The sequence below is a fragment of the Canis lupus genome, chromosome 6 (assembly GCF_003254725.2).
Source record: "Canis lupus dingo isolate Sandy chromosome 6, ASM325472v2, whole genome shotgun sequence".
NCBI lineage: Eukaryota > Metazoa > Chordata > Mammalia > Carnivora > Canidae > Canis > Canis lupus.
In genome coordinates this window covers 37,890,091-37,916,518 of record NC_064248.1, presented here as the reverse complement: position 1 = coordinate 37,916,518, position 26,428 = coordinate 37,890,091, and the positions used below count along the sequence as shown (strand labels likewise).

General features: G+C 49.1%; 1 protein-coding gene, 7 non-coding genes and 1 pseudogene across 8 annotated transcripts; 7 read left to right on the top strand and 2 right to left on the bottom strand.

Moving 5' to 3' along the window:
• Window positions 1–597: 597 nt before the first annotated feature.
• On the bottom strand, window positions 598–670 carry TRNAR-CCU (transfer RNA arginine (anticodon CCU)). Its single transcript has one exon. It is a non-coding gene; the product is annotated as a tRNA-Arg (tRNA).
• Window positions 671–1,543: 873 nt separating this feature from the next.
• TRNAK-CUU (transfer RNA lysine (anticodon CUU)) lies at window positions 1,544–1,616 on the top strand. Its single transcript has one exon. It is a non-coding gene; the product is annotated as a tRNA-Lys (tRNA).
• A 2,490-nt stretch (window positions 1,617–4,106) lies between these two features.
• TRNAP-UGG (transfer RNA proline (anticodon UGG)) lies at window positions 4,107–4,178 on the top strand. Its single transcript has one exon. It is a non-coding gene; the product is annotated as a tRNA-Pro (tRNA).
• Window positions 4,179–5,556: 1,378 nt separating this feature from the next.
• Window positions 5,557–5,628, top strand: TRNAP-AGG (transfer RNA proline (anticodon AGG)). Its single transcript has one exon. It is a non-coding gene; the product is annotated as a tRNA-Pro (tRNA).
• A 3,505-nt stretch (window positions 5,629–9,133) lies between these two features.
• On the bottom strand, window positions 9,134–17,079 carry LOC112640477 (40S ribosomal protein S15a-like; annotated as a pseudogene).
• TRNAK-CUU (transfer RNA lysine (anticodon CUU)) lies at window positions 10,266–10,338 on the top strand. Its single transcript has one exon. It is a non-coding gene; the product is annotated as a tRNA-Lys (tRNA).
• Window positions 10,823–10,894, top strand: TRNAP-AGG (transfer RNA proline (anticodon AGG)). Its single transcript has one exon. It is a non-coding gene; the product is annotated as a tRNA-Pro (tRNA).
• On the top strand, window positions 13,340–13,412 carry TRNAR-CCU (transfer RNA arginine (anticodon CCU)). The gene has a single exon. It is a non-coding gene; the product is annotated as a tRNA-Arg (tRNA).
• Window positions 17,080–22,235: 5,156 nt separating the features above from the next.
• LOC112640475 (olfactory receptor 1F1) lies at window positions 22,236–23,342 on the top strand. The gene is given in 2 exon segments (XM_025416774.2): window positions 22,236–22,696; window positions 22,699–23,342. Coding segments are annotated over 2 exon segments (954 nt in total). The 5' UTR covers window positions 22,236–22,386.
• Window positions 23,343–26,428: the final 3,086 nt, after the last annotated feature.

The following is a 26,428-nucleotide window of genomic DNA, read 5'->3' as shown; positions in this document are numbered from 1 at the left end:
AGGGAAGGGAGTCTAGGATTCTGCTCTTGGGATTTTTATTGAGACCCCAGAGGGCTCAGAATTTGAAGGTATGTGTAGCCATCCTCTTCTAGATGTTTCTGTTTTTCTTGCATTTGGACATAGTTTGGGAGGAAGATCTGCCGGGTATGGTCCATGGGCCTTTCTCCCATATCCATTAACTCTGTTCCTGGCCCCCAACCAAACCTCCAAAGTGCTACAAAAGCCACCCCTCCCACACAAATTCCAGGGATTAGGACCACCCCACATCCCTTTACCGGGAAGCCACAAGAATTAAACCAAAGGGCTAATGGGTGGTGGCCTAGAAAAAGTTCTGCCCTCAACTCCACCCATCAGCACCCAGACCTGCTGAGGGCAGGGCGTGCTTTTCGCTCTGTGCGACGCCCCTCACCCCCAGCTGGCTCTGGTGGGCTCCCTCCCCAACGCCCACCCAGGCCCTTCTTTTCTCACCTTCACTGGCATAAAGAAACACCCACGCCCCAACCTCGGGGACCTTAGGAGGTGCAGCTCTCAGGGGTGGCTGACAACAGTCCGACAAGAGAAGCCACCTGGCACCAGGGTGCCAAAACAGAACCACCGTACCCCGGGTGGGACTCGAACCCACAATCCCTGGCTTAGGAGGCCAGTGCCTTCTCCATTAGGCCACCGGGGCGCGCCCCTGGGGCGCAGGCTTCGCGGTCAGGACCGCCCCCTCGCACTAGCCTGGAGCGCGTGGGCAGCGCCACGGGCCCCGCGCGCCCCGGCTGCGAGGGGCCGCGCTTCAGCGGGGTGGGTGCTCCGGCCGTTGGGGTGCGGCTGCTTGGTTGAGGGCCCGGAGCAGGTGCAGAGTCGTGGCTCCGCCCCCGCGCCCCCCGCCGCCCCGCCCGGTCCCCGCCGCGCCCCCACGGAAGCCTCCGTGCGTGTGCATCTCCGGGACTGGCCCGCGGACCCTGAGCAACGAGCAATCTCGCCTCCCCTTCGTGGTATGGGTGGGGGGCTTCCCCCCGGGCCCCCTCTCTGCGGCGAGGAGGGCGAGCATCCGGCTCTTTGGTTTAAGGTGCGGTGCTTGTGGGCGTCCCCAAGTGTCCCGATTCTGTCGGGTCCAGCTGGGGACAAGCCGGGAAGGGTCTCCCCTTTATAGCGCCCACAGGAGAGGGGGTCGCTGCCGGAGAAGTGCCCCTCACTGCGCGTCGCGCGGAGGGGGCAGAGGGACCCTGGTGGGAAGGACCCCAGGACCTGCGGACAGGACCAGGTGGGGGCAGAAGTGGGAACCTCCGCCTCGCCCGCGGACGGCGCGGCCCCTCGTCCCACCGCCACGTGTGGACTCGGCGAGCCCAGACCGCGGCCGCCGCCGCCAGCACGCCAGGCCCGAGGTCGGAGGGGGGCGGCTCGGTTCCTCCGCTGCGGAGGCCCCGGGCGCGGCGTCTACAGTGGGAGAATTGGAACCCAGCCCCAGGCCTGTCCTCGGGTCACACCCCAGAGCCTCTGCAGCCAGGCCACCTGAGGCCTCACGACAAAGCCGGAGCTCCCAGGTTGCTCCCCTAGCGCCCGGCTAGCTCAGTCGGTAGAGCATGAGACTCTTAATCTCAGGGTCGTGGGTTCGAGCCCCACGTTGGGCGAGGCTGATATTTTGAGCTTCAGAGAAAACAAACGTCCTGGTTGCTCACTCTGTAAGGAGAAGAAAACATGGCTCTTGGGTGTAGCTCCTACCTTCAAGGGAGACATTCTGAGGCACTTCTTGGGAGTTCTATATTTTAGGGATGGTGGCAGCTTAAGCATAGGAAGGTAGAGCCAAGCCTAGAGCAGCAGGCCCATATAGGTCTAGGTTTTTCTCCTACAGAGTGTGTCTCCCTGACTCACTCATAGGCATGAGTCTCCTTTGGGTCAGTCAGGACAGTCCGTGGGGCCTCCAACTGTCACACTAAATGAGATGGACATCTCACCCGTCTATGAGTAGGTGATAAGGTTGTCGTGCCACAGGGTAGGCCCAGATAGGGCTGTTGGAGGGGGAAGCATCAGAACTTGCACCTGGGAACCCAGGGTTACAGGACTAGGCTTCACTATTTTCCAGCTGGACTCCACAGATCTGGACCCACAAGACCCAGCCTCTCAAGGACATCAGTTTATCCCTCTGTAAAGTGGGGATAATCGCAGCTCATGACTCAAAAGTTTGTTTGGGTTATTAAATTACTTATATTTTTTGTAAAGCATTTAGAACAGAACCTTGAGACTGAAGCATTCAGTCCTGTCGAGCTTCCAGCTTGCTTGGCCTCCCCAGCCCACCTTCCTGAACCAGGCAGCTCTGGGCTGGTGGAAGCCCACGTGTTCAGGGGCCCCCTCTCAATTCTCTCCTCCCCTGTCTCTCCTGCCTCCCCACTTCACACTCCTCCTGACCCCTCTGGCAGGAACCTGAGCAGTCTCTTGTCCCAAGTTGGCAGACCCTGGCTTTGCACCACTCCTGGGAAGGAGCTGAATCCCAAGGGCTCAGTGTTGGAGCTCAGTGTTGGAGTTCAACAAATTATTTTGAGGGAATAATCAAAATTATTATTAATTTGTTGGAGTTCAACAAATTATTTTGAGGGAATTTGAGGGGTGTAATCAAGGGGTCAGGCCTGTTTTGCGCACACCCCCCCTCCTCCAGAAAGGGGCTCAGCTTTCCATACTCCTGGAGTGACCTCAAACTGACTGACACACCCTCCTCCTGCAGCCTCAGGGCGGTGCTGGGACTTGTGGGCATCAACAGGTGAGCCTTGGGTTTCATCAAGGCACAGAGAAGGACTGGACACCAACCTGGCACCTCAAACCGTCAGAGGTCTCAGCCTGCAGCTGACCTTTGGGGTCAGGGTCGAGGGTGATGAATGAGGCTGGAAATGTCCACAGTCTGATCCAGATCCTGGCATTGGCCACATTTGATTCTCAGCTTTAATGCAGAGATTCAGTGAAAACACCCATATGGTACCAGGTTGGCTCAGGTGGTACCATACTCTTATTCTCAGCCTCATGGCCTTGAGCCTCACATTCATTAGATCTTTTTATGCCAGTTGTGGTCCATGAAAGCATTGAGGATTCCCGCCCCCATGGGTTGTTTTTCTGCTCCCAGCCATACACTCCTGCCTAAAGAGTGCCCTGCTGGGGGCACAGTGTGAGAGGTAATAAAAGCAGATTCATGCTCACCCAGGAAGCCATGCTTGGGTCCTGCCCTCAAAGCATCTGCCCCTTGTACCAGGATTGGCCTCCCATGGGTACTTTGGACTCCCGATGCGGAGAGCATGGAGAGTAGCGGTTCAAGCACCCATACCCAGGACAGGTAGCGACAGCAAGGACCAGTGCTCTTTAAGGGTGACGACGCATGGGCTTCTACGCTCCTTGTTTGCAAAGTCCCTGAGAAGAATCCCTCCTCTGGGAGGGAACATAGCAGGCTGTCCCTAATTTAAACACCAGGAAGTCTGAAAACCTAGGCTCCTGGGGATTTGATCCGCTGGCGTTCTAAGGGAGGAGTATCCCCTGGAAACTCCTTCGGCTGCCAACCTCTCCTCGCTCAGCGACGCTGTCCACGCTCCAGTCCTCAGGGGTCGCATGGGAGAGAGTTTGACTCCGGTATCACTCAAGTAGAGGATCCCAATTCCCAACGTTCAGTACTTGGGGGAATTTCGTCTTTGTCCTGTCTGCCCGGCCCGGGCCAATGTAAAGGGCTTCAGCCCAGGAGGAATGGCATGGAGGCGGGGGGGGGGGGGGGCGGGGGGGGGGGGCGGGGGGGGGCGGGGCAGAGCATCGCTCCCCGTAGGTGACCGGGCCGGGTCCCCGCAGTTCGCCCTGGCCGCTGCGGCGGTTCCCTTTGCTTCCCTGGACCCAGCGAGGGCGGGAGACCAGCACCCCCTGCGCGCTGCTGCGATCGGGACGCGCGATCGGGAAGCGGTTTGGAGAGCTGCGGGGCGCTGTCTCCAGGGCCGGCTCGGGGCCCACGCGGAGCCCGCGGAGGCCGGTGGCTGAGCTAGCAGCAGCTGCGACCCCGCGACCCCGCGACCCGGCTTCCCAGGTGCGCACATTAACAACTGAACTATCGAGGCTATCGCGGCATTTCCGCTTGCATCAGCTGCGGGAGGCGTGGCGGCTCGTTGGTCTAGGGGTATGATTCTCGCTTTGGGTGCGAGAGGTCCCGGGTTCAAATCCCGGACGAGCCCTCCCTATCTTTTCCCTTCCAGACTCAGGCTCCAGATGGCTCTTCCCGGGGTGGGGGGGACATAGGGCGCCCGGAGGCGCACACAGTATGTATCGCCTGAGCCTGGGGTCCTGGGTACGAGACCATTCCGGGAAGTAGGAGGAGAGTGCTCAAGGGCTCGTGCGTCGTTGGTTGCCCTAGGGGTACAGGTCCTCTTAGCTTGAGGGGATCCCCGAGTAAAGTAAGTCCTGGGTTAGCCCTACAGTTATTACTTAAGTTGCCTTTTTTGCGTGTGGGGAGGGGGAGGGGGAGGGGGAGGGAGGAGGAGGGGACGGGGGAGGGAGGAGAGACCCGGGATTCTGCGGGCAGACCTCCAGTTCCCCGGCGCCTTCCCAGACGAGCGCAAGGAAATTCGCGCCCTGGATCCGAAGGGATGGTGGTCAGGCAGCACAAAGCGAACCCGCTTGCCCAGATCTGCGGGATCCCCGCGGGTTGGGACACGCCTGGACACGGGGAAGGATACAGAGACAGCACAGTGCCCAGAACCCGACCCCCGAGCCCTGGACGCAGTCCCTCTGCCCCGAGGGCGCAGTCCTGTCCTCTCCACGACCCGACGACCGAAGACCCGCTTCCTGTCCCTGCTGAGCAGAGGGGTGCATCCCTGAGCCGTCCGGGTGCGGGGTCCTGGTGGCCTGATCCACCTCCCTCCGGAGGCCAGCCCCTCCCGTCCGAGGCACCTGGCGCGGGACCGCTGGCTTAGCATAACGAAGCGACTCAGCCGCAGCCTCCTGGGCTGTAGGCCCACGTCGGAAACTGGGTTTCTTGGTTTGATCTTGCCGGCGGCGGGAGAGGGGAGGGGAGGGGAGGGGAGGGGAGGGGAGGAGAGGGGAGGAGAGGGGAGGGGAGGGGAGGAGAGAGGAGGGGAGAGCACGGGCACGGGAGAGGGGAGCGCAGCCGGGAGGGGCGGGGCGCGGCGGGGCGGGGGGCAGAGGCGGATGGAGCTGCTTCTTCCCTGCATTCCGCACGCGTTCAGGCAGCACCCACTGGGTGCCCACCGTGGGGTTGCAGCGTTTTCCACAGCGGCTTCCCAGCGACCTCGGCTCAAGCGCCCTCCGGGCACCGCCCCTCTCGGAGCCGTCCACCTGCGCCCCGACCCGGAGATCCCCGCCGCGGCCGGGAGCAGCGCCTGCAGTGCGCACGGACCGCCTCCCGGGCTGGCCGCCCTTCGCGGCCCGGGGCCAGCGCGCAGCGGCAGCGCCGAGGCCTGGGTACCGCCTCCCTCCACGCCCGCGGGTTCTCCACTAGCCTGAAACCCGAGTCCCCTCCCCGCGCAGCTCTGCGGGGCCCACCCCGGATGCCACCACGGTCACAAAGAGGAGCCTGGAGCCCATGTCCAGCAGGGCTCGTTGGTCTAGGGGTATGATTCTCGCTTAGGGTGCGAGAGGTCCCGGGTTCAAATCCCGGACGAGCCCTCCTTTTTGTCTCCCGGATGCGGATGGTTCAGAGATTTGGCCTGAGACCTCTGCGCCAGACAGCGAAGCGCGACCCGGCGTAAGGTAACTCCGAAAAGGCCTCAGGCTGGCTGAGGGCCGCCCACCACTGCGTTTAAACTCTAACTGGGGCCCAGGCGCCAGAGCCCTGTCTCCGGATACTCTCTCAGTCGGAGTTCGAGGCACGGAGGTGGGAGGAAGAGGCTTTCCTTCTGTGCATCCTAGGAGCGCATTCTTCCCCAGGCTGACGCCTTTGGGGCGGCAAGTCTGGGCCGCCAGCCGGGTCCCGGCTCAGGAGTCTGGGAGCTCGAGGAGTGGCCAGAGACTTTGGGCGTTTGCAGCCTGGCGAGGGGTGGGTGTGGGGCGGATACGAAGCCCGGCACTCCTCACCTGGGCGTGGCATTCTGGGGCTCCCCCAGCCCTGCCGGGGCCCAGACCCCCAGCGCCTACCCCCTGGGGGGGGGGTCCTTCTGCCCTTTCCTGCGGCTCCGGCTGTGTTGGACTGGGGTCACCTTCACCGCGCGAGAAGCGGACCGGGTCCCGCCAACACCGGGAAATTTGAAAATCTAAGCATCATGAAGAATAGTGGACATGCTGGCCTGAGGTTATGATCTCATGTAGTTCTATCCCCACTCCTTGTCCCATCAGCCCAAATGTCAAACAGATGTTAACGCTTTAAAACTGTGTTAGAGAATATCTCATACATGGGACTAAGCTTTGGGAGCTCTACAAGGGTGGACGTCTGTTCTGCAGAACCTTGAGGCTGCGATGCCTCCAGGCACCGAATTCCTATAAAACACGCCGCCTGCAGCCCGGGGTGTGATCCTGGAGACCCAGGATTGAGTCCCATGTCCAGCTCCCTGCATGGAGCCTGCTTCTCCCTCTGCCTGTGTCTCTGCCTCTCTCGCTCTCTCTGACTGAATAAATAAATAAATCTTAAAACAAAACAAAAAAACCGCAATACTCCCTCAGTACCTGGGGCTGAGAGGAAAGTGGGACTCAGGTGAGAAGCACTAACTCCTCCAGCCTTTCCGCCCTTGTCAGGCACCTGGGCCCAGGGAAAGTCCCCTGTGGAGTCGCCAGTACTTGCCAGCAGATGTCTTCAGCATGTGTGGAAAGAAGAGTGCCAAGGTGTGCCAAAAGCATCTGCCTCCTACAGGATCTGAAGGATGGTTATACAGGAGAGAAGGAATCAAAAGAATGTGGTGGTGGAGAGGACCATGGTGTTGCACAACTGTTAGTGGCCTGGTCTTCCTTTTTGTTTAGGATGGTGAGATTGAAAGTGTGCCATGAACTGAGGATCATGAATAACCCAATCCTGTGTAGTTGAGGACCATTTTTTGGGAAAAACCCCTCAAGTAGCAGATTTAATTTAAATGGTAAATTAAATGAATGGTATAGTAAGTCCTTGAGCCCCTGGCAGAAGGAAACAATTGTCTGTGGAAAAATATACTTTTATTCTAGGTCACAGAATTCCCTACACAAAGAAATTTACAAGGAAAATGGGCAACTCGCATAACAAACAAAAACAACAAGGAAATAAGGCACCATGAGCAATAATCAAAGAACAAAAAGCAATGGAAATAAGATTGCTAAGATTTCAGATGCTAAGATTATTAGACGCAGACTATAACAGGCCTTACTATGCATAAATAAATGAAGACTAATTAAAACATCTTTGAGAACAGAAGCTATGGATGCTCTAAAAATGCAAAATATCTAAATTCTTCTAAAAATAAAAAGACAAAAAATTGAAACAAAATTCAATAGATGTATGTAACAGTTAAAAAAGATGGAAAGAAAGTAAACTAAAAAGAGGTCAAAATAAATAATACAAAACCAAACAAAACCCTAAAACTTCCCAATATGATTGTAAATTAAACAACACACTTGTAAAAATTCTGGGAGTTAAGAAAGAAATTACAAAGGGATTTAGAAATATTTTTATTTTTTATTTTTATTTTTTTAATTTATTTTTTATTGGTGTTCAATTTACCAACATACAGAATAACCCCCAGTGCCCGTCACCCATTCACTCCCACCCCCACCCTCCTCCCCTTCTACCACCCCTAGTTCGTTTCCCAGAGTTAGCAGTCTTTACGTTCTGTCTCCCTTTCTGATATTTCCCACACATTTCTTCTCCCTTCCCTTATATTCCCTTCACTATTATTTATATTCCCCAAATGAATGAGAACATATAATGTTTGTCCTTCTCCAACTGACTTACTTCACTCAGCGAAATATTTTTAAATGATGATGAAAATACTGTATACCAAGGTATAGCTAAAGCTGTAGTTAGAGGGAAACTGATAGCCTTAGATGCATATACTAAAAAGTTTGAAAAGAAAAAAAAGTTTGAAAAGTAATGTCAAGTAGTTAGGAAAATAACAGCAAAAATAAACTCAAAGAAGTTAGAACAAGGAAAAAATAATAAGACATGAAATTAATAAAGTAGAAAACAAGCATACTATAGAGATTCATGAGATCATGAAGGCCGATCTTGAAAAAAGCTAGGGTTATTGATAAAACTCTGCAAAAACTGATAAAGAAAGGAAGAAATACACAACACATATTAGGGATAAGAATGACTTCACAGTCACTGCATAACTTACATGATAGAAACATATGCTAAATAACTGAAAATTTAGAGAAATATATGTAATTTTTAAAATTAAAAAATGCCTTAATGATATCAAAATGGAGTAAAAATGTAAATGATCTTAAAACTAATAAAGAAAATGAATCACTAATCAAAAACTACCCTCCAAGGAAGATTCTTGACTTCTATGGCTGCAGTGGAGCATGCTACCAAGCATTCAAGAAACAAAATTTTTATTTGTATTTTACATAAAATCTTTCACAGAAGAACAGGGCACCCCACAACACATTTTAGGAGGCCAGCAGACCCCTGGGTAGCTCAGTAGGTTGAGCATCTGACACTTGATCTCAGGGTTGTGAGTTTGAGCACCCTGCTGGGCATGGAGCCTACTTTAGGAGATAAAAAACCAGGGGATCCCTGGGTGGCTCAGCGGTTTAGCACCTGCCCAAGGTGTGATCCTGGAGTCCCGGGTTCAAGTTGTGCATCAGGCTCCCTACATGGAGCCTGCTTCTCCCTCTGCCTGTGTCTCTACCTGTCTCTCTGAGTCTCTCATAAGTAAATAAGTAAAATCTCTTAAAAAAGAGAAAAAAAAAACAAGGACAAAATGAAAAATAATTTAAAAACCACATAATCTATAATCTCACTCATGAAAATAGATGTAAAATCTTAAAATATTAGCAAACCAAATCTTAGGACATACAGGAAGGGTAATGTACCGCGGCCCAGTTGAGTTTATCCTAGCGAGTGCAAAGTTGATCTGACATTAGAAAATCTATTAATGTCTGCAGCAAATCCAAGGAAATGTATTCAATATAACCCCACTTCCATTCGTGATTTTTTTTTTTTTTGTCCATTGAGGCATTTTATTTACACATATGAATTACATCCCTAGAAAAAAAATCCCAGGATTTTCCCTGTGTTTTCGTCTTGCTTCTTCATGGTCCGTGATGCCAGCTGAGGTTGTCAGTATAATGAAACCAAACTGGCGGGATGGGAGCAGGTTATTCTGCCATTTTTCTGGATCTTTCAGTTGTGCATCAAATCTGGGGCTGATCATTCCACACTTGTTTAACCTGCTTGTGAGGTTCACAACAATTTTCCCAGCTCTGTGATCATCAATGATTTCAAATTCACCAATGTAACCATGCTTCATCATCACAGTGAGAAATCGGCTGATGACTTTGGAGCATGGCCTAATAAGAACCATGAGAGGGGTGTTTGGCTCTCTTTTCAGCTTTGTTAATGCTCTTGAGAGCATCTGCAGAGATGGGGGGCGGGGACGGAAGGGGCGATTCATGATTTTTAAAATGCTTAATAAACTAGCCAAAGGAGATAATACCCATAACTTGCCAAAATTATCTACAAATTCCTACAGCAAACTTCATCCTTGATTGTGAAACCTTGACATTTTCTTTGAGGTTGGAGATGCAACAAGGATGCTGATGCTCTCTCCTATGGAACGTTTTATCAGACAAACGAGGTTACTCACGCATTGTTGGTGGGTGCTTAAGACCGTCCAACCACTCTGGAAAACACTATGATGGTTTCTTTAAAAACTGAACACGTAACTACCATGTGACCCTTTGGGTAATCTTTGGGTTGCACCTTCGGGTATCTTTCCCAGAAAAAAACCTATACTCTGATGTTTACAGCTGTTACATACTTGTAACAGCCCAAAACTGGAAATAATCTGGATGTCCCTCACAGGGTCAAGAGGTAAAGTAACTGGTGCATCTTGCCCTAGCCTTCTCCCCTGCACGGCTGGCTCTGTCCCCCCTGCACCTAGCTGCCCTGGGTGCTCCTCACTGCACCTGACACTAGGTTTGGTGCGGGGCCACCGGGCCCAGGCCGGTTCCCCAGCTAGAGGCCGTGGGGAGGTGAGGGCAGTCCCCTTGCTGCAGCGGGGGACTCCGGTGGGACCCTACTGAGCCGCCCCCGGTACTTCAGGTCCAATCCATCACTTAGCCTAGTTCCCGTCACTTTCAGATCAGTACATCATCTACACCCACTGCCCAAGGGCGCCCGGCTAGCTCAGTCGGTAGAGCATGAGACTCTTAATCTCAGGGTCGTGGGTTCGAGCCCCACGTTGGGCGGCTTGTTTTCTTGCTTTGCAGCGCTTAACTCGGCAGGAGGCAATTAGGGGGCAGTGTGGATGCACCACAGGGGGGCAGCCTTCCACGCAAGGCTTCCCGATGACCTAGAATTGAAAGACAGGCGACGCTGCCGGGGGTGGGGACACGCGACCGGGCGGCCCTCGCTGGCTTTTGCCCGAGGGTCACCAGCGGGCTCGCTGCTGCGAAGAGCGTCTGCGAAGTGACCCCGCGTTGCCGCGGGGACGCACCGACAGTCTGCCGGGCTGGGGCTGGGGGCTGGTTCTTGAGTGAGCGCTGGGGCCTCCAGAATAGGGGGCGTCAGGGGCTGCTCCCCACCCTGTGGGCTCCTTCCGCGCCTGAGCTCTGCCTTCCCCTGCGGGTCTAAAGTCCCAATCCCCCTTCCCGCGTCACTTCTTTGATCCCATTCATCCCAGTCCCCGGGGCGCCACGAAGTCATAGGAGAGCTGGAGGCAGCTAGCCCTGTGGCTCGTTGGTCTAGGGGTATGATTCTCGCTTAGGGTGCGAGAGGTCCCGGGTTCAAATCCCGGACGAGCCCTCCTTTTGTACGTAGACTTCATGTTAGAAATTGAAACCGCCCGCGGACCTCAGCCTTTGCGCGACCAGACAGGACAAGGCACGAGAGGATGAGAAGAGAAACTTTAAAAGCGTCCAGCTGGTTCCGGCTGCTTTAAAAACTTTAAGCAGGAAAAAAAAAAAAAAAGTAAAAAAAAGTAATAAAAGTAGAAATTTAAAGCTGGAGGCCCAGGGCTACCGCGGTGCAGGCATTCCGGGGCAGGGCGCTCCCCGGGGCAGTGCAGGGCTGGAGGTTGGGGAAGGGGAGTCCCAGAGAAGCAGCGCTCCCCCGCAGTCACCCCTTTGTGGGTTCAAGGCCAGCCATTCCCCAGAGGCGCTCAAAGGCCCCCTGCTAAGCACCCAGGAATTTACACACGGAAGTGCTGGCGGTGACTGTACTTGGACGGAGCGCGGGGCCCTCCTCCCTTCTCCCCCCACCTCCTCTTTCCTTATTCCCGTCCCCCTGACCTGGGCGCTCCAGGCCTGGGGTCCGAGTGCGCTCAGGACTAGGGTCCTGTGCCCCTGTCCGAACGTCAGACTGTGAGGTCCAGGAGATGGGAGGTCCAGGTAGGGCTTGACTTTGACCCCTAAAGAGTTTCTATCCTTGAGAGCTGCTTTCCGCAAAGGGTGCAGTGTCCCGGCTCTCCAGGCACCCGGGCCCGGGCCGTAGCTCGGGCCGAAGTCCTTTCTTCCAGAACCCACGCGGGCCGCGAGGCTGCCTGTAGAGTTAGATTTCCTGGGGGCAACCCTCTCTGCTCTAAAGGCTTCCCCCCCCCCCCGTAAGCCTTTTTGTTTTGTTTTGTTTTGAAAAAAATTGGTAACAGCTTTAAGGAAATTACTACAAAGAAAGAAAAAAAAGAAAACATTCCTGGAGGACTCGTGGTTTCCAGTAACACAAATGGGCGGGATTTGGGGGAACCAACCGTTTAGCTAAAAAAAACGGAAAATGTTGGATATTCAAAACAAACAAGCACACTTAAAAGCGGCGAAGAGCTTTCGGGAGAGGGGAAAAAAAAATCCTGGCTACATTTAAAGGGAGGCGGAAAAGCAGAGGGGCGCGTGGATCCCCAAGCCACGGTCGCATCGGGGGCATTTGCCCATCTCCGAAACGTGCGAGACGAAGGCAAAGCTCGGGATCCGCTCCTGGGTTCCCCTTGAATCTGTGTCCCCGAAAGGCGAGCGTGCACAGAAATACACCCGTCCTACCCCCACGGGCCCCCAGCTGCTTCTGGAAGGCGTGTTGCCTCGGGCCTCCTGCTCTCACGCCTTCTGCTAAAATGCAAATAATTTTTAAAAAGAGGCGGAGACTCCGAGCAGTCCAGCCCCCCCCCCCCCCCCCAAGGACCCCACGTCTACAGCGTCCTAGCTTGTCTCGGTGCCGGAGACGCGTGTCCCCTCCCTCCCAGGCCGGCCCTCCCTGCCTGCCGCTTCCCCCTGTGGGCCTGTGGGCCGATCGCCAGGACAGGCGGCGCGAAGGACACAAGAAGACGCGGCAACTAATGCAAAGTGTGCTCTCTGATTCGGCTTTGGATTTTTTTTTTTTTTTTAAGCCATAAAGCGTGGTTTGGGAGGAAATTCGAATATGGACCGTACGTTCGATAATCGTGTGGCACGAATGACAAAGGATAAATTTGGAGGCAGGCTCTGAGGTCCCGGGAGTTCTTATGGGGATGGGGAGAGAATCTTAGGAGGCTTGGGATTCTGCTGATTGATTTTTTTAACCCTTGGATAAATTACAAACCTCCGTGAATACAGGCGGAGGTGTTTGAAGGAAATTGCAGGGAGCGTGTCCCGGACCCCCGAGGCTCCAGCTTCGGGCCGCCCCGCCGCGCGCGGTGAGGTCTGGAGCTCAGCCTCCTCGCACTCGAGCCCCGAGAGGCACGGTCCAGGATAGGATCCTCCCGCCCCCCGCGGCTCCGGCCTGGGCCGAGGGGCTCCGACTTTGGCCTGCGGGGGGGCGTCCGGAGGCCTGCCGGGGTGGTCTCCCCGCACCGCCCCCCACCCCCAGCCCTGCGCTCCGTGGGGTCCTTGGTCAAGCGGGGTCCGGGGAGGCCCGGGCGCTTATCAGCGGCGCAGCTGGGGGGCCTGGCCGGATGCTCCACCGACTGATCCAGCCGGAGTCCCTCACTGCTCTCCGAATCCATCCATCCCAAGGAGAAGCGAGCCCGTTTCCGAGCAGGGGATCCCTTCTGGAGGAAACAAAAGAGCCAGACTCCGCGGAGCCGGCACGGGAGGAGCCGCAGGGGCGCAGGCGGAGGCGGGAGACTGCGCGGTCTGCGCGGAGCTGCGCGGGGAGGGGCTGCTGTTTGGTTCACGACTGTTCTGAAAGCTTGAATGCGCGCTGCAGAGACTCAGGCTGGTTTTGAGTTAAGTACCCAAACCAATCTTGGCAACACTTTCTAGCCACTGAGCAAGCAGCTTGGCAGCTGCCCCAGTGGCCTAATGGATAAGGCACTGGCCTCCTAAGCCAGGGATTGTGGGTTCGAGTCCCACCTGGGGTAATAGGAAGGACATACCCTTTAGGTGTGTCAGGAAGTTTTAGATTACAGGGTGGGAAAAACCCACCCACCGGAAAGGAAGGAAATAAACCAGGTGGAACTCAAAGGCTCTTCTAAGATCTGTAAAGAAACAGCGGGGAGTTTCTCTTCTACCCAATCAGTAGGGAAAGAGGAATGTGCTCTAACATCCACACTTTGATAAAAATCTGTCTTAGAAGTACTGATAGCTACAAGGAAAACTGGCTAATGAACGTACTAAGAGTCTCTGCTGTAAAGCTCCACTGTGCAGGTGTGTGTGTGTTCCAATTTTTGTAAAAATGGTAACTCTCAAGCCACAGTTGTTTTAGAAGGAGTGCCCAAAAAGGAAATGGGTCTAAAAGGCTGTGAACACTCAGGGCCACTCAGGCAAGGGAAGAAAATAGAAACCAGCAAAATTCGAAGTATGAAGTTCAAAAGGTAAACAGAAAATGTGAAAAACAGACGTTGCACCTATGATACATGAATGTCAGAACTGAATGGGCATTTGGAGAGAATCAAAGGTGACACCGGCCAATGATAACGTTGACTTGATCTGGGTTAAGATCGTGGGTGGTGAGATCCCTGGGTGGCTCAGCGGTTAAGTGCCTGCCTTCGGCCCAGGGCATGATCCTGAGGTCCCAGAATAGAATCCCACATTGGGCTCCTACATGGAGCCTGCTTCTCCCTCCTCCTGTGTCTCTGCCTCTCTCTTTGTGTCTTTCATGAATTAAAAAAAAAAGATTGTGGGTGATTTTCTGCCTGGAGTTCTGTTGTTTCAACATAGTTGCTTCTGGGACTTTTTAAAATTCCCTCAGGGCCTCGTTATTCGAGTCTTGGTGTCAGTCCAGGATTTTGGTGTCCAGCAAATGCTGTTTTTGACAAGCTTGTAACTCGGCACTCTGGGTGACCCAAAGGTCCTGTGTCCTCAGAAATGCCATGTGAGGCTTGTGTTCTTGCTCAGGTGCATGGGGTCCAGAATCAAATCTCAGAGCAGCCACCTCCAGTGCTTTTTTGTTTTTTCTTTTTAGTTAAAAAATATTTTATTTATTTGAGAGAGAGAGAGAGAGAGAGAATGAGCAGGGGTAGGGACAGAGGGAGAGGGAGAAGCAGACTCCCCGCTGAGCAGAGAGCTCTACATGAGGCTCCATCCCATACCCTGAGATCATCACCTGAGCAGAAGGCAGGCGCTTAACCAACTGAGCCATCCAGGTGCCCCCTTTTTTCCTTTTAATAACAAAAGTGGGGCAGCCCCGGTGGCTCAGTGGTTTAGTGTCGTCTTCGGCCCAGGGCGTGATCCTGGAGACCCAGGATCGAGTCCCATGTTGGGCTCCGTGCATGGAGCCTGCTTCTCCCTCTGCCGTGCCTCTGCCTCTCTCTCTCTCTCTCTCTGTGTCTTTCATGATTAAATAAATAAAATAAAAAAATAACAAAAGTGAGCAGCGCTGGTATCAAAACAGAGGAGAGAGGGCAAATCGCCCCTGATAAGACGCATAATGCATTTCATGCTCGGGTTAAATGTCAGTGTGGCCTGTTAAGTTGCAGGCATCAAGCTTGGTGAGGAAGAAAATAAAAATGAAAAGGAGCAACTTCCCCTGATCCAGAATCTGACTCCTTTTCTTCTTCTATCTTAAACAATCCATTTTGTTAATTGCTTATAGCAATAGGTGCTTATAGTAGGTGTTCAATAAACATTTAAATGACTGAATGACTCATAGGCCAGTGGTTTGGGGTATGCTGGGGCACCTTTGGGACCTACAACTTATGGGAAGACACAAGGTCTCAGCTAGGGAGGCGTTTTCCTGTTGGGTGTGTTCTGTGATTGAGACCCTGCTCCAGGACCCTGACCACAGAGTCCCTGAGCCACTTGCTGACCAGGAGACCTGGATCAAATCCTCGGTGTGTGTGTTTCTCCTTCAGCCAACAGTTAGCGGTGCTCCAGCTCTATCCTGGTGATCATGCCAACGGTGCGTTTACACTCTTTTCTGACTAGAAGTGGCAGCTGTGTGCTGACACCTAGCTCAGACAATAGAGCATGAGACTCTTAATCCCAGCGTTGTGAGTTCAAGTCCCAGAGTGGGCATAGGATTGCCTTTCTTCTTGTGCACTAGGCAGAAGAGAAGGATGAGAAAGCTGACATTCCTTAAATACATGCCCAGTAGATGTCCTTGGGTGAAACTTCTTAAAAGTTAGCAAGACTCAGGGGCACCTGGGTGGCTCAGTGGTTGAGCATCTGCCTTTGGCTCAGGTCACAATCCTGGGGCCCTACAGGGAGCCAGCTTCTCCCTCTGCCTGTGTGTCTCTGCCTTTCTCTGTGTGTCTCTCATACATACATACATACATAAATAAAATATTTTTTAAAAGTTAGCAAGACTCAGAAACATGATGTGCATAGGACTGTATCATTTTATTTTTTATTTATTTATGACCAACAGAGACAGAGGCAGAGACACAGGCAGAGGGAGGAGGTGGCTCCATGCAGGGGGCCCGACATGGGACTCAATCCCGGGTCTCCAGGACCACACCCTGGGCTGAAGGCGATGCTAAACCACTAGGCCACCAGGGCTGCCCAGGACTGTATCATTTTAATTAGATGTAGTCTATTCTCAATCTTGGCACTTTTGACATCATAAATCAGATCATTTCCTGTTGTACGGGGCCATCCTGAAAACAGCGGAATGTTTAACAGCACCCTTGGGCTTTATCTTCTAGATGCCAGTTTCTCCATAGTTGTGACAACTAAGAGTGTCTCCATATGTCCAGTGTCTCATGGTTGTGAGCTACTTGTCCAGAGAATCAAGCCCATAAATATTGTTGCAAATAGTTCTCATTTGAGATCTGACAGGAGAGCTAGCTTGGCATAGGTCCAGGGTGGCCTGCCATGGCCAACCTAGAAAGCAGCCTAGTGTTGTCAGGAAATGGGCTATTTCCTGTACAGAGGGCTGAACAAATAAGTTAATATATTGAGGCTAATGGGAACCAGTTTTCTCACTGGTGGAACTGGAAAAAAGGAAAGCTTCAGTAAGTCCTATGGTGTTGTATAGGATTGGGGGTATTAGTAATGGTATTTGATAACTTGGTAAAGGTGTGTCACTGGGAAAGATGGTTTATGGTAGTGACTTTATAAAAGCAATTTTAAAAATATTTTATTTATTTACTTGACAGAAAGAGAGAGAGAACACAAGCAGGGAAAGTTGCAAGCAGAGGGAGAGACAGAGAAGGCTCCCCACTGAGCAGGGAACTGAATGCGGGGCTCGAACTCAGGACTCTTAGATCATGACCTGAGCTGAAAGCAGATGCTTAACCAATTGAGTCACCCAGGTGCCCCTATAAAAGCAATTCTTATAATGTTTTATTTTACGCTTGAAATTAGAAGTATGGGACACCTAGGTGCCTTAGACAGTTAAGCATCTGCCTTTGGCTCAGGTCATGATCCTGGGGTCCTGGGACTGTCTTGCATGGGGTTCCTTGCTCAGCAGGGAGCCTGCTTCTCCCTCTGCCTGCCACTCCCCCTGCTTGTGCTCTCTCTCTCTCAACTTGACAAATAAATAATTAAAATCTTTAAAAAATGATATTAGTAACTTATAAAGTGAAATAATTTGATGCTATATGAATGTCCTGTTCCCCAACAACTTACTACATACTGCTTTAACATTGTTTCATAATCATTGTCTCAATAATTTATTTCACTGGGAGTTAAAAATGAAGGTTTCCTAGTTCTATAATTTTTCTGTATTTCATAACTGGCATTATTCTGTAAAAGAAAAGTTTTTCCCAAAAAATGACCCCAAGGTGACCTTCAGACTGTTTTTAAAAAACAGGGTACATGCTAAATTCTTTCCCTTTATTTATATTCACCTCTAGTTATGGCAAATAACCTTAATTTTTATACTATTATTACTGATTCACAGATTTTAATATATTTGATGTCTTATAATCACTTATAGTTATTATTCTATTGATACTCAAATTGTTTCAAATTTGGCCAGTGGGAGAGCCTTTAAATTATCATGTATGGATTGGTGTGATCCATTTGAAGGTCATTTGTAGGTTAGAAATGTCCTCGTTGAACTTTGAGTATTTTCTTATTTACTGGCACACATATAATGTCCTAGACTCACCTTACTTTATTCTTGCCCAGACTTGGAATCAGCCCTGTCTCTATGGAATCCTATTTCTTTTTAATAGAAAATGGTGTTTAGAAACCAATATCTGAGTACTAGGGGTGTTCACTGATACTGGGTTGTCATTGATTGCAGATTTTGTTTCTTGTTTAGTTCACTTTAACTTTTATTTTTTAAAAATATTTTATTTATTAGAAGGAGACAGAGGGGGAAGAGAGAGAGAGAGAGAAAGAGAAAGAGTGTAATCAGGGGGAGGGACAAAGGGACAGGGAGAGAATCTCAGCAGACTACTTGCTGACCATAGGGCCTGAGGTTGGGCTTGGTCCTGCCACACTGAGATCATTACCTGAACTGAAATCAAGAGTCTGAAACTTAACCAACTAGGCCATCCAGGTGACCCAGTTCACCTTAACTTTAAAAACAGCTTACTGGGGGTCCGTTGGTTGCTCAGAGGTTTAGTGCCTGCCTTCGGTCCAGGGCATGATCCTGGGGTCCAGGATCGAGTCCCACATCAGGCTCCCTGCACAGAGCCTGCTTCTCCCTCTGCCTGTGTGTCTGCCTCTCTCTCTCTCTGTGTCTCTCATGATTAAATAAATAAAATCTTTAAAAAAAATAAAAACAGCTTACTAATTTATCCTTTTTTCTTAAGTGTTCCTTCTCCAATCCTTTGTTCAACTCAGCTGATGGAGCAACTAGTGGATCATAGTAACTAGATTTTTTTTGTTCAAGGACATTCCTTCCCATTTCCATTCTTTGGATCTGTTTGGGGAAACTCCTCCTCTCCTCCATTCAGTCCTGATGATAATGTACATCACTGGATTATCACATGGAATGCATTGGGTGTATGATCTAGGATGACCAGAACACCCCACTCTCCCATACAAAGTGGTTGGTTCAGATTTGGGTGTGGATCCAAGAAGGAATGAGCACAGCCTTGGCTGGAGTTAATAAATAAACACTGTTAGGGGCACCTGGCTGGCTCAGGCGATAAAGCATGGCCAGGGATGGCTAGTCCGGGAGGATGTGAGTTTGGAGGTTCTGGTGGCCTCCCTGTCTGCCACATGGAGAGAAATAGTCTGTAGAATGAAGTCAAACAGAAACAAATAAAATAGAGAGATGAGAAATACAGGTCCTGACACCATTATTTGGGCCCCTGCATGTAGCCCTGCCCGAAACTTGCAAGAACTTTGGACTTTGCAATTACATCCAGCAATAGATTCTACTTCTCCTAAGCTGTTAGGAGTTGGTTTTTCATCACTTGCAAACATTTTTTTTAGTAATTCAGGAACTACTTTCCCCCTCATCCACAGGTCCTTGATAATGAACTTTGTGAAGTGTTCTTGGCCTGTTTTGGGGATAGAATGTGCAGAACTTGATATCTGATATGAGTCTGATGGAGGTATGAGGACTCATTATGGCCCTGAGGTTCTTATCTTGAGTTACTAGGAGCAGATGAATATTTATTGAGATGTCATAATCAGAATGCAGAATACATTGTTCAGGGCAGCCGGGGTGGCTCAGCAGTTTAGCGCCGTCTTCATCCCAGGGCCTGTTCCTGGAGACCTGGGATTGAGTCCCACGTCGGGCTCCCTGCATGGAGCCTGCTTCTCCCTCTGCCTGTGTCTCTGCCTCTCTCTCTCTCCTCTCTGTGTATCTCATGAATAGATGAATAAAATCTTTAAATAAATACATTATTCATAAATAACTCAAAGTGAAAGATCAGTTAGAGTAACACTCTGGTTTCCAGAAGACATTTTTTAAAAATTTTTATTTATTTATGATAGTCACACACAGAGAGAGAGAGAGAGGCAGAGACATAGGCAGAGGGAGAAGCAGGCTCCATGCACCGGGAGCCTGACGTGGGATTCGATCCCGGGTCCCCAGGATCGCGCCCTGGGCCAAAGGCAGGCGCTAAACCGCTGCGCCACCCAGGGATCCCTCCAGAAGACATTTTTAATTTCTTTTCTTTTTTTAAAGATTTTATTTATTCATGAAAGACACAGAGAGAGAGAGGCAGAGACAAGGCAGAAGGAGAAGCAGGCTCTCTATGGGGGAACCCGATGAGGGACCCGGTCCCAGGACCTCGGGATTATGCCCTGGGCAGAAGGCAGACACTCAACCGTTGAGCCACCCAGCGATCCCCAGAAGACATTAAAAAAAAAAAAAGATTTTAATTACTTAGAGAGAGAGAGAGAGATACAGACAGAGACAGAGAGAGACAGAGAGATTACATGAGCAGGGGGAGGAGCAGAGGGAAAGGGATAGGCAGATTCTCTGCTGAGCAGGAAGTCCAATGCCTGATGTAGGGCTCAATCCTGGAACTCCAGAATCATGACCTGAGCTGAAGACAGACGCTTAACTGACAACCACCCAGGCGCCCTCAGAAGACTTTTTTTTTAGTGATTCAGATGCCATTTCTGGCCCAGGTGTATGGTTTTTAGGAGTAACCCTTTCATATTATCAACTCAGGAAAATAAAACTTTACAGTGCATGAGATCAAAAGATTCATGAGCACCTTAAAGCCAAATCTTATCTTCAGTACTATGGAGTGGTAACTATTGGACTTAGAAATTCTTTTTTTTTTTTTTTAAATTTTTATTTATTTATGATAGTCACAGAGAGAGAAAGAGAGAGAGGCAGAGACATAGGCAGAGGGAGAAGCAGGCTCCATGCACCGGGAGCCTGATGTGGGATTCGATCCCAGGTCTCCAGGATCACGCCCTGGGCCAAAGGCAGGCGCCAAACCGCTGCGCCACCCAGGGATCCCTGGACTTAGAAATTCTATGTTCAAAAAAAAAAGAAATTCTATGTTCCTCATTGGCATCCATGTTATACTAATTTATAAATGGACTCAACAATAGTTCCTATTCTACTTCATTTACCCTCAAATTAAAATATAGAATAAAAAACTTATCAACTTATGAAATGAAAATGAAAATGACTATTGCCCTATGAACACAAGATAGTATTTCCAAATGATTTTTATCTAGAACATAGATAATTGAGTAGAGAGTGAAGGATGTGAATCCCTTCAGCCTTCGTGTAGTGGACATGGTCTCTAAGCCCAGTGCATTGATGAGAGTAGGGGTAATGAGATGATTTATATAAATTACCTAACTTAATCTGAACAACTGTACAAAATGAATATTATTTTGTGGTTCTGTGAGGGTTGATAGATTTCTCGAGGTTGTACAACTGGTAATATTGGATCTGAGAATTAAGTGTACATCTGTGTGAATCCAAAGTTTATTCTTTTAATTCCTATAGAGCATCATATATATTTCCTAACAAGGACACCATTCCAGCTTGGGTGGGGATAAAATATAGGATTGTGAGTTTTCTCTAGTAGAAAAAATTGTTGCTAATGATTTCCCCTAAAAGATTGCATCATTTGCAATATTGCCAAGCCCTAAAGCTGCAATAATGTAACTCACATAACAGGTCTTTATCATCAGTGTTGGATCCAAAAGAGCCCAAGGAGAAGGGACAATTAATTACTTGCTGTTTGTCTCTAATGAGGCTCTTAGGGACTATGGCCCTAGTGGCCATGGAGACTCTTGTAAAGAGCTGGCCCTCTGATTCCCTCAAACCTCCTTCCTGTACCAAGGCTTGAGTCTGTGTACTCCCGCCCTTGTTCAAGCAGATTTATCCTGAAAACCTGAAAGACAAGTCCCCTTTGCTCAAATCAACAATCTCTGGCCAGGTCTGGAAAAGTGAAGCAAACTTTTGATTTCTGGTGACTGTAATGAATGTCGTTCTTTCCAGGTAAGAGTCAGATCAGTGAGACTATCAATAGCTAATTGTTAAGATAAACCTTTGTGGAGGGTACTTCTCACTACATCTTTTTTTAAAATGGAACCAAAGAAACAGTTCTGAGATCATCAACCGTCCTTGCAATGACCCAGTCATGACCATATATGTCCTGTATGTTTATGAGACCTGAATGAGACCTGAGCTGTGGGGAAAACTAATTGACCAAGTTCATGCCCATAATTTTGTGTCATTTCCATTTCCATTTTACAAGTTAGACTGAGGGAGCTCAGTGGACACAACCAAGAAGGGCTGGCTCAGAGCTCTGTAAAGTGCACATTATCATACTGACTGATCACTGATATCATCCTCAGAGCAAATATGTTAGGAATGTGTAACGTGTCCAGATTAGAAACACTGGAAATCAAAAATGTCCTGTAAGGCAACACCACTAATGATAACCATGACATCAATATCCTTTATTAGGGTGTGTGCTTACTATATGTCAGTCTCTTTGGTAACCACTTACATGTGTTCTCCAGTGCTCGTTATAAATATTAACCTCTCTATTAATATTCTTATGTCTATTGTGATTTATGACACTATTCTAAAAAATATTTTATTTATTTGAGAGGGAGAACAAGTAGGGAGGAGAGGGAGAAGCAGGCTTCCTGGGATCAGGGAGCCCAATGTAGGGCTTGATCCCAGGACCCCAGGATTATACTGAGGCAAAGGCAGATGCTTAACCAACTGAGCCACCCAAGTGCCCCAATTTATGACACTATTTAAAGATATAAGGTCATGATAGAAAGTTTAAACATACAAAGAATTTATGGATAAAACCATTGTCACAATCTTTCAATGTCCTTCCAGAGGCATGGCTTTCATTTTCCTGATGGAAGAATGAATGATGGCACAGAAAAGGCCATCACTGGCCAAAGCACACAGGGAGCAAGGTTCTAGTGCCTCACCTATGTCACACAGCCCATCTCCTTCCAGTCTTCTTAGTTGCTCCGCTTTAACCATCGTTTTCCAGGCTTTTGGATTGTCCCTGCTTTGTCTGCCTCTGGGCTCAGGCTTCCAGCCCCATGAGAGGGGCAAACCAGTCAAGTGTCTCCAAGTTCCTCCTCCTCGGGCTCTCCAGGCAGCCCCAGCAGCAGCAGCTTCTCTTTGTCCTCTTCCTGAGCATGTACCTGGCCACCATCCTGGGAAACCTGCTCATCCTCCTGGCCATCAGCGTGGACTCCTGCCTGCACATCCCCATGTACTTCTTCCTCAGCAACCTGTCCTTTGTGGACATCTGCTTCTCCTCCACCACTGTCCCCAAGATGCTGACCAACCACTTACTTGGCACTCAGACCATCTCCTTCTCTGGCTGCCTCACACAGATGTACTTGTATTCATGTTTGTGGACATGGACAATTTCCTCCTCGCTGTGATGGCCTATGACTGCTTTGTAGCCATATGCCACCCCTTACACTACTCAACAAAGATGACCCACCAGCTCTGTGCCCTGCTGGTTGCTGGGTCGTGGGTCATCATTGCCAACCTGGATGTCCTACTGCATACCCTGGTGATGGCTCAACTCTCATTCTGTAGAGACAATGCCATCCCCCACTTCTTCTGTGATGCAAAGCCCCTCCTGAAACTCTCCTGCTGACACACACCTCCTGCTGAGGTGATGATTCTTTTTGAAGCAGGGTTGATCATGATCACTCCCTTTATTTGCATCCTGGCTTCATATATCCGCAATACCTGTGCTATCCTGAGAGTCCCATTCACAAAGGGAAGATGGAAAGCCTTCTCCACCTGTGAATCCCACCTGGCTGTGGTTTCTCTCTTCTATGGCACCATCATTACTGTGTATTTCAATCCTTTATCCTCCTACTTAGCTGAGACAGATATAGCAGCCACTGTAATGTTCAGTGTGGTGACTCCCATGCTGAACCCCTTCATCTACAGCCTGAGAAACAAGGACATAAAAGGGGCTCTTGGAAAAGTGCTTGCTATGAATTTTTTTCTACTTGGTAATGAAATGGGCTAAGAAAATCTTGGAGGGAGCTAATTAGATCATGCATTTTTTTTCTATTGTGCAAAACTTAGCTATTGTCATTGTTAAGAGAATAATTCTACTATGAGAATTATTATTATTATGGGAATTGGGAGGTCAAACTTGATCTATTTGCTTTGGGATAAAGATGGAAAGAGAGATCCTATACCAAATAACCTGACTGTTACAATTGTCAGTGACCTCCAGCCCAAACCCACAATGAACATACATCTTGTTGAATAATTCTGGTTTATTAGGCTCACCAAGGAGAATACATACCATGGGCAGTAGTGAGGCATGTTAGTAGGAAGGGACTAGACAGGACTTACTAAAAGACTTAAGTTTGCGTGAGGTGAATTTAGTGAGGATATAAGGAATTGAGTCTGTGCTCTGGATTACATACTATCACATAGTGGCGACGATTCTGATTGAGTATTCTGAAAATATTTTATCTAGGAGGGGCTGCTGGGTGGCTCTGTCAGTTAAGCATCTGATTCTTGATTTCTGCTCAGGTCCTGATCTCAGGATGGTGAGATCAAGCCCTGCGTCAGGCTCTGCACTCCATAGGGGGTCTCCTTGAGACTCTCATTTCTCTCTCCCTCTGTACCTTCCCCCTCACCTTGCCGCGCTGCTTACACACACACACACTCTCTCTCTCTCTCAAAAAATTTTAAAAAATACTTTATCTAGGGGGGAAGAGTAGATTAAGGCCAAAGCTTTGATTAGCGAAGAAGTACCAGTGACTCATATCAGCCAGTATAGGGGAAGGAGTTTGGTCATCTCTGTGGCTTGGACAGTGTTCATATTTTTGTGTTCAGACATAATTATAGTCTCTTTTTGCCCTGGTCCTTAACAGTCACAGAGTACCTTGTGTGGTACTGATATTCTGCGTGTTCATCAGGAGAGCACCAACCTAGCTGTGGTTAGGGCTGTGAATTCACCTAGCTGTGAATACCAGGAAACTCCTGGGTGTCAGGGCTGATTTCTCTTTCTCACAACAGAGACATAGAGATAGGGTCACATCTTACTGGAGGGCCAGAGTGGTGTTGGGGCAGGAAAGAGAAGTGTTCTTTTAGGGCTCCAAGAACCCTCAATTTTGCCATGCATTAAAGCTAATTATTTTTTTATCTTACCTGAGCTTTCTGTGTCACATAGCATTAAAACAGGAATATGGGTAAGTTAAACAAGAAATATCTTCCAGAATCTCAGCCATGTCAATCATGTCAATCAACATCTTTTTTTCCACCCTGCCTTCAATTTATGTCAGTACACTAAGATATTTTACATAATTTATATCTTGGTTTTCTACAATATTTCTTATAATAAAGCTTTTCTAAATTGCTATGTAATCTCCATAATTTTATTTTACTGGACTTCTATATTTCCACAGGTTGTTCTAGGAAAATGTGCTGACTAGTAAGTCAGCTTGTAAAATAAAACATAGGGCAGCCCTGGTGGTTTAGCGCCGTCTTCAGCCCAGGGCATGATCCTGGAGACCTGGGATGGAGTCCCACATCAGGCTCCCTGCACGGAGCCTGCTTCTCCCTCTGCCTGTGTCTCTGCCTGTCTCTCTCTCTCTCTCAAATAAAAAATAAATAAATAAATAAATAAATAAATAAATAAATAAATAAATAAAATCTTAAAACTAAAACATAAAGGGGTTGCCTGGGTGGCTCAGTGGTTGAGCGTGCCTTTGACTCAGGGTGTGATCCTGGAGTTCCAGGATCGAGTCCCACATTGAGCTCCCTGCGAGGGGACTGCTTCTCCCTCTGCCTATGTCTCTGCCTCTCTCTCTGTCTCTCATGGACAAATAAATAAAATCTTTAAAAAACTAAAACAAAACATAAGGGAAATATATTTAAAAGTATGAGAAAATTAATTTCAAAAATGATTGTAGAACATAAAAATCTGACCAATGTATGAAACAACTGGTTAAAACATGAACAGGATGCCCTGGATTTTGAGGAACAAAGAAGAAAATAGGATAGTGTCCCTTAAGTTCAGGGAGATAGGTAAAATGACATCTTGTACCAAAACAGAGAATTCAGAATCAGAGTATGTTTCTGAGTTTAATGTGAGATTTTATGTTTATCATATTTATGTATTGATATGTTTGCCTAATGGAATAAATGGCAGCATTTCAATTTTTAGTCTTTATATCCAAAAAATCTTCATAATAATATGGAAAATACCTGTTGCTTGAATTTTGGTTGTTTTTTATTAACATTTTATTTACTTATTCATGAGAGACACAAACACAGAGAGAGAGAGAGAGAGAGAGAGAGGCAGAGACACAGGCAGAGGGAGAAGCAGGCTCCATGCAGGGAGCCCAACGTGGGACTTGATCCAAGGTCTCCAGGATCACACCCCAGGCCAAAGGCAGCACTAAACCACTGAGCCACCAGGGCTGCCCTGTTCCTTAAATTTTTTTTTTTAATTTTTATTTATTTATGATAGTCACACAGAGAGAGGAGAGAGGCTGAGACACAGGCAGAGGGAGAAGCAGGCTCCATGCACCGGGAGCCCGACGTGGGATTCGATCCCGGGTCTCCAGGATCGCGCCCTGGGCCAAAGGCAGGCGCCAAACCGCTGCGCCACCCAGGGATCCCTGTTCCTTAAATTTTGAAAGAAACCATCCGCTTGGGGCACCTGGGTGGCTCAGTCCATTAAGCCTCTGCCTTCAGCTCAGATCATGATCCCAGGGTTCTGGAATTGAGCCCCATGTTGGGCTCTCTGCTCAGCAGGGAGCCTGCTTCTCCTTCTCCCTCTGCCCTTCCCCCTGCTGTGTGCTCACTCTCGCTCTCAAATAAATAAATTAAATAAACAAATAAATAAATAAATCTTTAAAAAACCCACTAGGTTTTATTTCATGTATTTTGGTGCTCTGTTGTTAGGTGCATATATGTTTATAATTGTATTTATTCTTGTTTTATCCTTTTATCAATATAAAATTTATGGGCATAGACTGTTCATAATGTTAACCTTAAAACTATCATTTACCAGCAAAAATGGGTTTATTTGGGAATAGGAGTGAATTGCAATTTGGGACATGCAAGCAATGGCAAAACCATAGGCAATCC